Below are 15,000 nucleotides of genomic sequence, written 5' to 3' on the forward strand. Positions count from 1 at the left end.
CTCACCTGTCATTTCATGAGCGAGCGCCCCTGACCCCGTTAATAATCCAATCTCCACAGCCATGACATCAACCGCAAACTAATCTGTGACCTCATTAATAACCATTCACAAACTCAGCTCTGGGTATCCACTATAATATCCACTATAATCTTCAATAATAACCTCTCTCGACCTGACGCGGTGCCGTGTTTGCTCTCCGTTGATGACTGTGTAGCAGAATGATGAAATAACAGCCAGTGTTTGTGTTTTGGCGTCGGCGTGGCTAATGGCTCCTTTTTGTCTTCTCATTAAAGAGCAGGAAAGGCAAGCATTAGGCACCGGGGGTCGTTCTTTTGGGAGAGCTCTTCCCTCTGACTAATTTACCGCCGCTCGTTCTCATGCAAATGAATTTGCTACTTAGGGATTAAAGCTCCTTATGTGAGCAACGGCTCGTGACATTTGCAGAGACGCAGAGGGAAGCGAGGATCAGCTGGAAATGGGGAACAGTGGGATATGTGTGTGTGTGTGTGTGTGTGTGTGTGTGTGTGTAAGAGATAGATAAACAGAAACATTCAGCCACCTGAACAACCAGGAGAGTGACAGTGTTCAGAGAGAGAGAAGAGCTGCAGGCTTTAAAGGTAATTGTTCTCGACTGTAAAGTAGGGCTGCAACTAGTTCCGCATTGCCAGACCTTCTTCCACAGTGCTGCAGAGGAAGGTCTGCAGACTAGTCCACACAGCATTCCTGGATGGAAGAAAAACGTGCTCTGGCTTATTGGCATTTCTTTAAACCAATCACAATCGTCTTGGGCGGTGCTAAGCGCTGGACGGATCCACGGTGTCTCTGCAAAATAGCCTCAGGAAGGAACTTGTTTTGGTGGAACATGTGTACGTTCAAAAGTTGTTTTAGTCGTGCAACAGAAAACTCAGATTGGACAGATAGTCTAGCTAGCTGTCTGGATTTACCCTGCAGAGATCTGAGGAGCAGTTAACCATAGTCCTCACAAATCCACCGGAGTTTAAACACAACACAAAGACAGAGGAAGGGGACGGACATCTGGCCGAATAGCCGTGAAGCGGCGTTCATTCTCTGCCCAACCCTAAAGGAGATTTTTTTTAAACAAAAGCAAACTTTTCACTACACTCTTTCAGTGATTTGGTAAGCCTGCCCCTGAATCTAGACTGCCGCTTCGGGTGACACTGCAGAAGACGTTAACGTTACAGAAACTACAGAAAATGAGCCGGATGAGGCTGATGCTATACGTGGTAATGTTACAAAAAACTCATGGGGTTGTCGCTCTGGGATGGGAAAAATTACAGTATACTCACTACAACAAACTAGACTACACTACTGCTCAAGTCCACAACTCTGATGAATTCTGATACAGCTAAGGTCACATTGCCTCAACTCTAAACACGTCATGCTGTCATCAACATCAGATTTGGGATTTTTTCCTTCTTCAGAGTGAACGAAGCCTTAAAGCTACACTGTGTAGGATTTTCTCCCATCTAGCGGTGAAATTGTATTTTGCATTCAAATGAATAGTGCTCTCTAGCACCTCGCTTTTTCAAATGCATGTTGTGGTAGTCGTTATGTACCAAAGAAGCTATGACATAACATGTCTTCCCAATTTTCGTTTTTTGGCGACGAATGTCACTGCCCGATGTGAGTCAAGCACAGATGTGAGTTGTGCATGCTCAGTTGCGCATGCACAGTTTACGTTATAACGTGTCTTACTGAAATTTGTGAAATCCATAAAATAATAAACTTTTCTCTTTGCATACAATAACAAGATGTAAACCATTTCAAAAACGTTTTAGCTATCTATGATTGTTTGATTGCTAACGTTAGCTCAAAAAGCCGTTAGCATCTTGTAGGCTACTTGTCGCAAAGTGACGCATGCGCAATTAACATCTGCACTCAAATCTGCGCTCGACTCACATCGGGCAGTGACAACGAGGATTCCTCCTCCCGTGGCTTGGCCTAAGTACGATCCTCCATTATGAACTAAAGGGCAGTTGCAGGCTTTTCAAATTTGCCGGGGCGAGTGACAAGCGCCTCTCACTGATCTCCTTCTCCGTTTCAGCTGGTTTCAGTCACGTGACGCTGGCTCTGAACGAAAACGCGTTGTGGATTAGCTAGACAGGTAGGCTAATCCCTCTCAGCCATTATAGTTTTTCAAGATAGCGAAACGACATGGAAGCCTCCTTGGACTTGCCCGTCCAATGTAAATACAGGTAAGAAATTCTTCGCTTACGAGGATAAGTCATAAGACATATTTATGAATGAAGACATTGATTTTAGCTACTAAAATACTTAAAATACTACACAGTATACCTTTAAACATGCAGCTGCAGTTTGTTTTGTCAGAGAACAGTTCAGTCACTCGGGGGGAACACCGTGTGCCTGTTCAGCTCGACTCAGCAACACACCAAATGTCAACCTAATAAAGCCCAACATCATCGTCACTCAATGCTTACCGTAGAGAATGGTCACCATGGAGACGGGCATAACCAGGATGCCTAGGAGCATGTCAGCAACTGCCAGGGACATCAAGAAATAGTTGGTGGCGTTCTGCAGCTTCTTCTCCAGAGAGACGGCCAGGATCACCAGGATGTTGCCCAAAACCGTGACGGCGATGACAAGTAGAATCAGCAGCGCCGCCCAGTTCTTCTCCGTGGCCATGTCTCGTCGAGGACACGGAGGCCCGTAAATCCTGCCGGCCTGCTGCTCGCCGTAAACTCCTCCGACGTTCCGGTAAGACCAGTTCCCTAACCAGGGACACCCCGAGTTTGTCGCGTTGTTGATCGGCGCCGTGCTTTCCTCCAATCTACGCGGAGACCACGTGTCGGACTCCTGAGTGGCGACGGCTGCTCTGACGGCTTTAGAGATCAACTCCGACACGTTGGGGCCGCCACGAGGGTTCATGGTGTCGGCTCGGTAAACGCCGTCCCAGCCCGAGAAGGAAACACCTCAGGGATGCTGCCTGGGAAATTTGTCAGAGTGGAGAAAGAAGGGGAAAGTCTTGTCATCATCTACTCGCTCCCCATTTCACCTTTCACCAGGTGAACGCCGTAAATGTAACACCATTTATCACTCGAGGAATGAGTTGTGTTTCAATGTGCCGGCAGTTTTTTACTCCGTAATCTGAAGAGGAAACTCCGAAGCCTGGAATCGTCCAAAACCTGGAATCGTCCGTAGCTTGGAATTGTCCGAAACCTGGAATCGTCCGAAGCCTTAAATCTTCCGAAGCCTGGAATCGTCCAAAGCCTTGAATCGTCCAAAGCCTGGAATCATCCGAAACCTGGAATCATCCGAAGCCTTGAATCGTGCGAAACCTTGAATTGTCCGAAGCCTGGAATCGTCCGTAGCCTTGAATTGTCCGTAGCCTCGAATCGTCAGTCGCAGGATCAACAGATTATCTTCACCACACGGGGAAACAGAAGTAGCAGACTGCCGAATTCAGCAGAACAACAAGAGCAGCTTTTAAATCTCAAAGGACAATGCTGAATGGATCAAAAATTTAAAATAATCACTTGGTTATTTATCGTGACCGTGTGCCTCTCATCCAGAACAGAAAGAACTGTTCCAGTTGCTCGAAATATTCCAAAACCAAATGTTGGGAGTGATTCTGACTCACATATTTTCAGCCTTTTTTTCTCTGTCTCTCTCATCCTCTGAGTTATAGAATCCGTTTGAAGCCGGAGCGGTGATGGGACACAGTTGCAAGTTTCTCATCCTTGAATTCTGGGATCTTCAAAGTCAAAGCTACACTTCTTAATAAAAACATCTGAAGTCTCAGATCTTGCAAATGTGAATTTCACCTCCTCCAAAGTCTCTGATTCTTTTCAAACAGACCGAGCCAAACTTTTTTAGTCTTTGGTTTTCACGATGCAAACACACGAACGTGTGAGGAAAAGCTGCATTCTTTGCATCTCCATCCGTAAAAAAGTACACCTGTGCGAAGGTGGGTTTACCGTTGACTACATACCTGCACAGATGTAACTATATGTGTGTGTGTGTGTGTGTTGACGAATTTCTGTGGAAATCCTCCAGTGTCCTTGTCATCTTCAACTCATCCCTGCACCTGTGGCAGTGCGTTGGCGGCCGTCGGGAGATTGATGATTAACATAATGATACTTGACGTGCGTGTGTTGCCCAAAGACACCTCGCTAACTTTCTCCCCTCTCTGTTCTCTACACACACTCTCAGCTTGGCGATAAGAAAGTCCTGACGCATAGTACAAATATTCCTCTTCCCCCAAAAAACAGTGTCAGCCCTCCAGAGATTTTAAATATTCCTTTTAATCCCTGCTCCTCCTGTTTGCATTTAGTCCTCAATGGAAAATGTCAGTCACTCTGCAAAAGCCTCCCGCTCAGTTCAGGGTTCCTTCGGCTTCATAAATCCTCAGTTTCTTAAAAACCTCCTTGGATATTTCCACGTCTCTTTTCTCAAAGAAAGCAAATAGCAGAGGAGGAAGAGGGAGGGGATGCCTGGGTCCTTCTGTGAGCCGTCGGCACACACGAGAGGTTTCAGGTTTCCAGAGTGAGTTGTTGAGTCGTCTTCAGTGATGTTCAGCCGCTGAATGAGCTTCTGCTTTTATTCTGCTCACACTCAGAGTCTCTCTCTCTCTCTCTCTCTCTCTCTCTCTCTCTCTCTCTCTCTCTCTCTCTCTTTACCCAGGGTCTCTCTCTGTCTCTCTCTGTCTCTCTCTCTCTCTCTCTCTCTTTACCCAGGGTCTCTCTCTGTCTCTCTGTCTCTCTCTCTCTCTCTCTCTCTCTCTCTCTCTCTCTCTCTCTCCCTCTTTCTCTCTCCCTGTCTCTCTCTCTCTCTCTCTCTCCCTCTCTCTTTACCCAGGGTCTCTCTCTCTCTCTCTCTCTCTCTGTCTCTCTCTTTCCCTCTCTCTTTACCCAGGGTCTCTCTCTCTCTCTCTCTCTATCTATCTCTGTCTCTCTCTCTCCCTCTTTCTCTCTCTCTCCCTCTCTCTTTACCCAGGGTCTCTCTCTCTCTTTCGCTTTCTCTCTCTTTACCCAGGGTCTCTCTAGCTCACACTTATTTTTTAGCTCTCTCTCTCTCACACAATCATTACATCCCTATCTCTCTCTCTAGCTGATTTAAGTCCAGTTCTCTCTGGTTTTCCTCACTCTTTAAGTCTAAACCTCTCTCTCTCTCTCTCTCTCTCTCTCTCTCTCTCTCTCTCTCTCTTTACCCAGGGTCTCTCTCTCTCTCTCTCTCTCTCTCTCTCTCTCTCTCTCTCTCTCTCTCTCTCTCTCTCTCTCTCTCTCTCTCCATCCAAATGTAGTGCACATTTCAACCGGATTTCCAGGAAATCCACAAAGGAAAAGACTATTGTTACTGTTAATATTGTTTAAGACTAGATGGTAAGCGTATGTTGTTTTTTTTGTGGATTTTTTTTAGAGGCGTTGGATGCCTTTAAGGCGAGACACTACAGGTGAATAGGCTAAAATTTTAAATAATAGATATCTCCATGAAACTTCCTCAGTTGATTACTTACACAAGTATATAAAAAAAATGTATTACAAGTTTCTGAAATGTTTATGTTTAATTATGCAAATTAGGCATTTTCTCATTAAATATGCGCGATTTTGCATATATTTTCGGTAGATAGATCTGAACATATGATAAAGCCAGGTGCAAAATTCTTTTTTTCATTTTGTTTACACACAAGATGAAAACAAAATTACAGAGGGATTTCAGAAAATCGATTTTCGCCATGTTTTTTAGCTTAAAATTTAACATAAATCAGGGCAGGAATGATTTATTAACAAATCCCTCTGTAAATATCTTCAGAATACTACTAAGTGTATAACTGGAAAGTTTGGTGTACATAGGTGCTACACAGGCTGAGATGTTTATACTGGAGAATGACAAAAAACTCATTTTGAGAAAACGGCATTTAAAGATTTAAATAGTGGAATTTAATACATTTCTATTGGAAAAATTGCTCAAAAACAGAATAAATACTCAGGCCCTTAGTGATAATAATATAGAATATTTCAAGCTCATGAAAATTGATTATTTAATAAAATGGCAGGCATATAAGGCCTACAACTGCAGTAACTCAATGAATTAATATTGGCGTATCATGCACAAAGTTGCAGACAAAACCCACGCTGGACAGTTGTATGGACACAGAACAAGACCAACAATAGATGTCACAGCTTTTTAAAGTCTAACTGTCCATTCCAGCACCATATGTATTTTAGCTGTGCTTAAACTCTTGCGCCTATGTTTTACACTGGCAGCTGTGACGGCCTCAGCTTTCGAGGTCCTGAGCATATCAGTTTCTCTCATTGAATTGACCGTCACAACTGAGCTCTGAAGCCACAACTTCTCCATAACAGAAAGCATCAGAGGCTCCTTCATCAAGGTGGAGACGGCCATACTGCTGCTGCTCCAGCTTACTTTTCCCACAAAACAGTCCCCTCAGTCAGCTGATGGTGAAGATAACTAACCAGAACCAGTCCTCTCAGTCAGCTGATGGTGAAGATAACTAACCAGAACCAGTCCTCTCAGTCAGCTGATGGTGAAGATAACTAACCAGAACCAGTCCTCTCAGTCAGCTGATGGTGAAGATAACTAACCAGAACCAGTCCTCTCAGTCAGCTGATGGTGAAGATAACTAACCAGAACCAGTCCTCTCAGTCAGCTGATGGTGAAGATAACTAACCAGAACCAGTCCTCTCAGTCAGCTGATGGTGAAGATAACTAACCAGAACCAGTCCTCTCAGTCAGCTGATGGTGAAGATAACTAACCAGAACCAGTCCTCTCAGTCAGCTGATGGTGAAGATAACTAACCAGAACCAGTCCTCTCAGTCAGCTGATGGTGAAGATAACTAACCAGAACCAGTCCTCTCAGTCAGCTGATGGTGAAGATAACTAACCAGAACCAGTCCTCTCAGTCAGCTGATGGTGAAGATAACTAACCAGAACCAGTCCCCTCAGTCAGCTGATGGTGAAGATAACTAACCAGAACCAGTCCTCTCAGTCAGCTGATGGTGAAGATAACTAACCAGAACCAGTCCTCTCAGTCAGCTGATGGTGAAGATAACTAACCAGGCTCCATTCAGCACTGGTTCATAACACAACATGACAAAACTAATTATGACTCATTCAAACGACCAATATTTAGAACATTGGAGAAAGCAAACAAAGTAGACTAAATTGTTATTTGACAGATTATCTGCACACTGTCGGAGACACGAAGAAGAGGCGGATCCTGACTAAATACAGGCTCAGTGACCACCAGCTGGGTCAGACAGAGATACACTTCCTCCTCCACGGGGAAAAACTATCTTCACTAAGAGAATTACACCTTGGAAAAATAGCCAAAAAAAGTTAAGACCAGAAGAGAAGCTGGTAGTTCTCCTAGGAGAGGTGACAGCAGCTCCACTGACAGCTACATATGGATCTGCCTGCTACAGCCTGAGGGACTCACACCACTTAGGATCCCAACATTACAGATCTGTTTAGTAGCCTATTATATAGTAATTATATTATACAAAACTGTAACTGTTGTGTAATGTAATTGTTTTGTAATATAGTGTGTTGTATCGCAATAAGTACAGTGTGGTACATATGTGACAAGTATTTAAAATATGACATGTAGGCTATGACTTTCTCTCAGAGAGAGACAGAGAGAGAGAGAGAGAGAGAGAGAGCGTCTGATTACCTCCGCTGTCTGAACACTCCTGTTTTCTGAACGATAGTTTAAACATCGACGTACTATGTGAAGGCATTTCATCATCTGTTGTCTTAGTTTGTGATCCTCTGTGTCTTCTTGCTAACAACTGTTTTCGTCTTCTCTGAGGTGATTTTCGACGAATTTCTTTCAACATTTTGAGCTACCGCGGAAATGTCAGAGCGCGTCACGTGACGATTCTGAACGAATCACGTTGTCAGAAATTGGCATCAGCCAATGAGATTGCGCATTTTGAGTTAAATCCCCCCTTTTTACTTTCACGATTGGTTGCTGGTAAAAAGGAAATGACCATATTTGGATCCGACAGCATTGTAGAGGAGAAAGAGAGCTTTCCAACGGTATATGTGACGACAGGGTGCAGACAGCGATCGCGGAGCAGCGCGATGATTTAGAACGCCAACTTTTGTTAGGTGAAATCTACCGCCGCAAACAGACAAAGTGTAGTAAAATAAAGACCTAAATGTGTATTTCGGACTTTATTTCACCACAAGTCTGAAAGAAGACATGTTATTGAAGACAAATAGCCCAAAATCTCAAAATTGACCAGTGAAAAAAATGTTTTTGCCTGCCGTGTCTCGCCTTAATGAAATGACACTGGACCTATTTAATCTAATGAATATCATAGGCCAATATTTTGGTTAAAATCTCATCATAAGAATAGCAGACTGATCCAACTACTGGCTTGATGCTGATTGGTTGAGCAGTAGAACTGGGTTGAACTAGGATAACCCCCTTGAGACAACAACACACTCCCAAGCCTAACTACTCCAACACCGATTCCCCCCCCCCAAAAAAACAAAAAATATATACAAGTAAATACACAATAAGTTTGCATACATGCCAATTGTGCTACTATTTACAGTTTCTGCACAAACAGGTGCCAATTAAGAAATTAAGAGAAAAAAATCAACAATAATCAAAAGTGACGTAGCTTTTTTTGGTTCGGTTTACTTTTATTTTCAACCAGGACACAAGTCTCGGTCTCCTGTGTTTGTTGGACACATAGACTACCCCGATCTGCCTCCTGCTTACGTGGAATTTGGCGCTCTAAAGTAAAGCTTAGATCGGGCACAAAAAAATCAAGCCCGACCATACATGAGCCCGTGCACGTTGTGTCCGAACCCGGCCCGGCCCGGCACATTAACTGTAATTATGAGCCCGAGCCCGATTTAAACCTGACAATTTTTTAACTTTATTAGTTATAACTAGTTATAACTTAGTTGTTTGATCTACAGAAATCTGTTTAGATTTACCTTAATGAATAATGCAACAAGGACGAAGCATGTAAACTGCTGTTTGTTTATTCAGAATGGAACGGATCGCAAATGGATCCGAATGAAGAAACGTAAAAAAAACCTTGACCCTAGCTGCTACCTCAGTGTAATAGTGAGGGTAACAGATCAAGGCAGCAACATAATCAAAGCCCTGGAACAACAGGTTCTCACACTCATCTCGTAAAATATGGACGCTTGGTCAGGTGCCTTTGTCGTTCTTATTGACGCTAAAAGTCTCCTTTAGTGCTTTAAGTAAACGCGGTTGGTCGGGACTATTGCCGTCCCTTTAGCGCTATAAGTAAACGAGGTTGGTCGGGACTATTGCCGTCCCTTTAGCGCTATAAGTAAACGCGGTTGGTCGGGACTATTGTCGTCCCTTTAGCGCTATAAGTAAACACGCTTGGTCGGGACTATTGCCGTCCCTTTAGCGCTATAAGTAAACGCGCTTGGTCGGGACTATTGTCGTCCCTTTAGCGCTGTAAGTAAACGTGCTTGGTCGGGACTATTGCCGTCCCTTTAGCGCTATAAGTAAACGCGCTTGGTCGGGACTATTGCCGTCCCTTTAGCGCTATAAGTAAACGTGCTTGGTCGGGACTATTGCCGTCCCTTTAGCGCTATAAGTAAACGCGGTTGGTCGGGACTATTGTCGTCCCTTTAGCGCTATAAGTAAACGCGCTTGGTCAGGACTATTGTCGTCCCTTTAGCGCTATAAGTAAACGCGCTTGGTCGGGACTATTGTCGTCCCTTTAGCGCTATAAGTAAACGTCTTGGTCGGGACTATTGCCGTCCCTTTAGCGCTATAAGTAAACGCGCTTGGTCGGGACTATTGCCGTCCCTTTAGCGCTATAAGTAAACACGCTTGGTCGGGACTATTGCCGTCCCTTTAGCGCTATAAGTAAACGTGCTTGGTCGGGACTATTGCCGTCCCTTTAGCGCTGTAAGTAAACGTCTTGGTCGGGACTATTGCCGTCCCTTTAGCGCTATAAGTAAACGAGGTTGGTCGGGACTATTGCCGTCCCTTTAGCGCTATAAGTAAACGCGGTTGGTCGGGACTATTGTCGTCCCTTTAGCGCTATAAGTAAACGCGCTTGGTCGGGACTATTGCCGTCCCTTTAGCGCTATAAGTAAACGCGGTTGGTCGGGACTATTGTCGTCCCTTTAGCGCTATAAGTAAACGCGCTTGGTCAGGACTATTGTCGTCCCTTTAGCGCTGTAAGTAAACGTGCTTGGTCGGGACTATTGCCGTCCCTTTAGCGCTGTAAGTAAACGCGCTTGGTCGGGACTATTGCCGTCCCTTTAGCGCTATAAGTAAACGTGCTTGGTCGGGACTATTGCCGTCCCTTTAGCGCTATAAGTAAACGCGGTTGGTCGGGACTATTGTCGTCCCTTTAGCGCTATAAGTAAACGCGCTTGGTCAGGACTATTGTCGTCCCTTTAGCGCTATAAGTAAACGTCTTGGTCGGGACTATTGCCGTCCCTTTAGCGCTATAAGTAAACGCGCTTGGTCGGGACTATTGCCGTCCCTTTAGCGCTGTAAGTAAACGTCTTGGTCGGGACTATTGCCGTCCCTTTAGCGCTATAAGTAAACGAGGTTGGTCGGGACTATTGCCGTCCCTTTAGCGCTATAAGTAAACGCGGTTGGTCGGGACTATTGTCGTCCCTTTAGCGCTATAAGTAAACGCGCTTGGTCGGGACTATTGCCGTCCCTTTAGCGCTATAAGTAAACGCGGTTGGTCGGGACTATTGTCGTCCCTTTAGCGCTATAAGTAAACGCGCTTGGTCAGGACTATTGTCGTCCCTTTAGCGCTGTAAGTAAACGTGCTTGGTCGGGACTATTGCCGTCCCTTTAGCGCTGTAAGTAAACGCGCTTGGTCGGGACTATTGCCGTCCCTTTAGCGCTATAAGTAAACGTGCTTGGTCGGGACTATTGCCGTCCCTTTAGCGCTATAAGTAAACGCGGTTGGTCGGGACTATTGTCGTCCCTTTAGCGCTATAAGTAAACGCGCTTGGTCAGGACTATTGTCGTCCCTTTAGCGCTATAAGTAAACGTCTTGGTCGGGACTATTGCCGTCCCTTTAGCGCTATAAGTAAACGCGCTTGGTCGGGACTATTGCCGTCCCTTTAGCGCTATAAGTAAACACGCTTGGTCGGGACTATTGCCGTCCCTTTAGCGCTATAAGTAAACGTGCTTGGTCGGGACTATTGCCGTCCCTTTAGCGCTATAAGTAAACGTCTTGGTCGGGACTATTGCCGTCCCTTTAGCGCTATAAGTAAACGCGCTTGGTCGGGACTATTGCCGTCCCTTTAGCGCTATAAGTAAACACGCTTGGTCGGGACTATTGCCGTCCCTTTAGCGCTATAAGTAAACGCAGTTGGTCGGGACTATTGTGGTCCCTTTAGCGCTATAAGTAAACGTCTTGGTCGGGACTATTGCCGTCCCTTTAGCGCTATAAGTAAACGTCTTGGTCGGGACTATTGCCGTCCCTTTAGCGCTATAAGTAAACGCGCTTGGTCGGGACTATTGTCGTCCCTTTAGCGCTGTAAGTAAACGTGCTTGTTCGGGACTATTGCCGTCCCTTTAGCGCTATAAGTAAACGCGCTTGGTCGGGACTATTGTCGTCCCTTTAGCGCTATAAGTAAACACGCTTGGTCGGGACTATTGCCGTCCCTTTGGCGCTGTAGGTAAACGCGCTTGGTCGGGACTATTGTCGTCCCTTTAGCGCTATAAGTAAACGCAGTTGGTCGGGACTATTGCCGTCCCTTTAGCGCTATAAGTAAACGCGCTTGGTCAGGACTATTGTCGTCCCTTTAGCGCTATAAGTAAACGTCTTGGTCGGGACTATTGCCGTCCCTTTAGCGCTATAAGTAAACGCGCTTGGTCGGGACTATTGCCGTCCCTTTAGCGCTATAAGTAAACGCGGTTGGTCGGGACTATTGTCGTCCCTTTAGCGCTATAAGTAAACGTGCTTGGTCGGGACTATTGCCGTCCCTTTAGCACTATAAGTAAACGCGGTTGGTCGGGACTATTGTCGTCCCTTTAGCGTTATAAGTAAACGCGCTTGGTCGGGACTATTGTCGTCCCTTTAGCGCTATAAGTAAACGTCTTGGTCGGGACTATTGCCGTCCCTTTAGCGATGTAAGTAAACGCGCTTGGTCGGGACTATTGCCGTCCCTTTAGGGCTATAAGTAAACGTCTTGGTCGGGACTATTGCCGTCCCTTTAGCGCTGTAAGTAAACGCGCTTGGTCGGGACTATTTCCGTCCCTTTAGCGCTATAAGTAAACGCGCTTGGTCGGGACTATTGCCGTCCCTTTTGACGCAGTTATGTTAAGGAAAAGGTCGTAGGTGGGCGTACGGTTCTGTGACACGCGGGAGGAAAATAAAAAGCGACTATAGCAAGCGTGACAAGTGGGATGCGAACCCCGCTCTCCTGGGTGAAAGTCCTGTGTTTGTTTGACCCATCCACCCCCCCAACCAACCTCCATACGCGGAAATTTGCCCTTACATACTACTCGCTAAATCCTCTCTAACTGCTGCTCTCCCCAGTGCGTTACACAAACACGCTGAAAGATGCCTTTTTCGTCACATCAGACGCTGACCGCCACTGCCCAAACGTCCTTATTTTACGAGTTCGGAATGAGAACGTGTTGCCTGGAACCATATAGGAAACTTTCTGGTCTCCATCACCTAATTAATACGGTCCTTCACCACGGTCTGCATGCAGACGCACTGGCTGACAACGCGCCGGATATAGGAGAGACCATATCTGCTGCTAAAGGACTTGTGAGATATCTGAAACAATTTGGCTATTATCGAAAACAGTGCTACAGATGGGGGAGACACAATTTAGCCCAATTTACCTCACTCTCAAGTCAGTGCAGGACATACACCCAGAGCTACGGGAGAAGCTGGAGAGGCATAGCTTGCTCCCCACCCAATTAGGTTTATAAAGTAATGATTAAAAAAACACTGCGGGTAGGGTGGGGCCGAGTTCGGGCTCGGGCAGAGAATCTAAACTCTACTCTAAAGCCAAGACTGGAGGTTTCCAGGAACAGCGCCATGTCTTGAAGCAACCATGGGCATATAGCGGCCAACGGTGGAGTTGCAACGTCTGACAACCCAGCGGGTCATTTTTTTGGGCGGCAAATCAACTTACCAGTCTGAACACTTAAAGGGTACTTGTTCAAACAATCACATTTTAAATTTTTTAACATGCGCTACTATCTGAATCCAGAATTTTTTAACTATTGTAGAATATTAGCAGTTAAAGTTGTATTTTGTGCTCATAAAAGAGCTGTGTGCAGTCATTGAATAACTGGTTCAAGGAAAATGTCTCTGACACATAGAAAGTTAAGCTTAACCTTTAATAGTTCAAGCCTTTTATGGCATAATACTGCATTGTGCACCAGGCAGATAAGCAGAAGAACAGGAAAAGACAAGTTCAAAGATTAGAAGAGGAAGGCCTGCCCTTGGTATGTGTGTTTGTGAAGTAACAGTTTCTGTCTAGAAACTAGAAGACACCCCCCTGTGAGGATAGGAAAAAATCTTGAGGGAGAGAACAGATCAGAGCTCATAATTCAGGTGGTGGACCAGCTCTGACTTTATGTCTGTCGCTAGGGAAACTTATGGCGTTTTTCCATCACATGGTACCTGCTCGACTTAGCTCGACTCTACTGTCGCCTTTTTTTGTTTTCCATTATGAAAAAAAGTCCCTGGTACCTGCCAACAGGTATTTTATTTAGTATCTAACGGTAGGTTTCCAAGTAGCGAAACACCAAGCAAATTTCGGCCAGCAAAATATTGCCTCGGGGGCGTGGTTGCGAAGACAACACGCCAGACCGCAACAGAACACTGGCTGCTAGGCCGCTAGCAGAGAGGGTTGAAGCTAGGTAGCATAGGTAGCTAGCAGGTAGTTTGCTAGCAAGCTATCGTTGCTATTGTAGCTTGTGAAATCCGTGTTGATACAAGTGTCAATGTTCCCCAACAAAACATGTAAGCAAACAACTCCGATTGCCGAAGTTGCTGGCTGGTTACGCAACGTTAGCTTCTTCCGCTAGCATACAGGCTAACTATAGCCAGTTAGCTTTGTATGTAGCTAACAAAAACCCACCCATCTTGTATGAGCGAAGCTTAACATTTCAGATATAGGAAACTCCGAAGTCGTAATATTTACCTAACTAGCGGTCTAGGCTAACGCTGTTGCGCTAACGTCGGCGTAGCTAGCTGTCTAAACTTGTGAAAAGCCGAACAGCATCCCCGTCCAAGCTGTGTTTCACTTTCCCTCCAATATTATTATACACATAATAATGACACATGGACTCGGTCGAGACCAAAAGCCATATTTTGCAACACCAGTGGCACAGACCGAGACCATAGACAGTGACCAGAGACCAGTGGCACAGACCGAGACCATAGACAGTGAACAGAGACCAGTGGCACAGACCGAGACCATAGACAGTGACCAGAGACCAGTGGCACAGACCGAGACCATAGACAGTGAACAGAGACCAGTGGCACAGACCGAGACCATAGACAGTGAACAGATACCAGTGGCACAGACCGAGACCACAGACAGTGAACAGAGACCAGTGGCACAGACCGAGACCACAGACAGTGAACAGAGACCAGTGGCACAGACCGAGACCATAGACAGTGAACAGAGACCAGTGTCACAGACCGAGACCACAGACAGTGAACAGAGACCAGTGGCACAGACCGAGACCACAGACAGTGAACAGAGACCAGTGGCACAGACCGAGACCACAGATAGTGAACAGAGACCAGTGGCACAGACCGAGACCATAGACAGTGAACAGAGACGGGGCTTTCGTCTGTCGTCTCCCCAACGTGACGTAATGCAATGCATTGTGGGGGGAAAAGAGAATCATTGCAAACCGCTGTAAAATAGTACTACTTTTTCGTATTTTATTCTGTTTTGTGATATCCATTGTATTTGATGTTGTTGGGTAACAGTTTAAATGTTTATTACCAACAAGCAAATTGCACAAATTCATTACAAAATAA

The 15,000-nt window shown here is 45.5% G+C and overlaps 1 protein-coding gene and 1 long non-coding RNA gene across 2 annotated transcripts in view; one reads left to right on the forward strand and one right to left on the reverse strand.

Annotated features, from left to right (window-relative positions):
• LOC116065935 (5-hydroxytryptamine receptor 2A-like) overlaps window positions 1-3,858 on the reverse strand; it is a 71,342-nt gene extending 67,484 nt beyond the window's left edge. The window contains exon 1 of the mRNA XM_031321591.2: window positions 2,460-3,858. Coding sequence (XP_031177451.1) covers window positions 2,460-2,907 — 448 coding nt within the window. The 5' untranslated portion in view covers window positions 2,908-3,858. The remainder of the gene's footprint in view (window positions 1-2,459) is intronic.
• The window catches only part of LOC118495628, a 26,788-nt gene continuing 12,903 nt past the window's right edge, over window positions 1,116-15,000 (forward strand). The window contains exons 1-2 of the long non-coding RNA XR_004898112.1: window positions 1,116-1,129; window positions 6,207-6,208. This is a non-coding gene — a long non-coding RNA (uncharacterized LOC118495628). The remainder of the gene's footprint in view (window positions 1,130-6,206; window positions 6,209-15,000) is intronic.

This window comes from Sander lucioperca, chromosome 8 (genome assembly GCF_008315115.2).
Source record: "Sander lucioperca isolate FBNREF2018 chromosome 8, SLUC_FBN_1.2, whole genome shotgun sequence".
NCBI classification, from domain to species: domain Eukaryota; kingdom Metazoa; phylum Chordata; class Actinopteri; order Perciformes; family Percidae; genus Sander; species Sander lucioperca.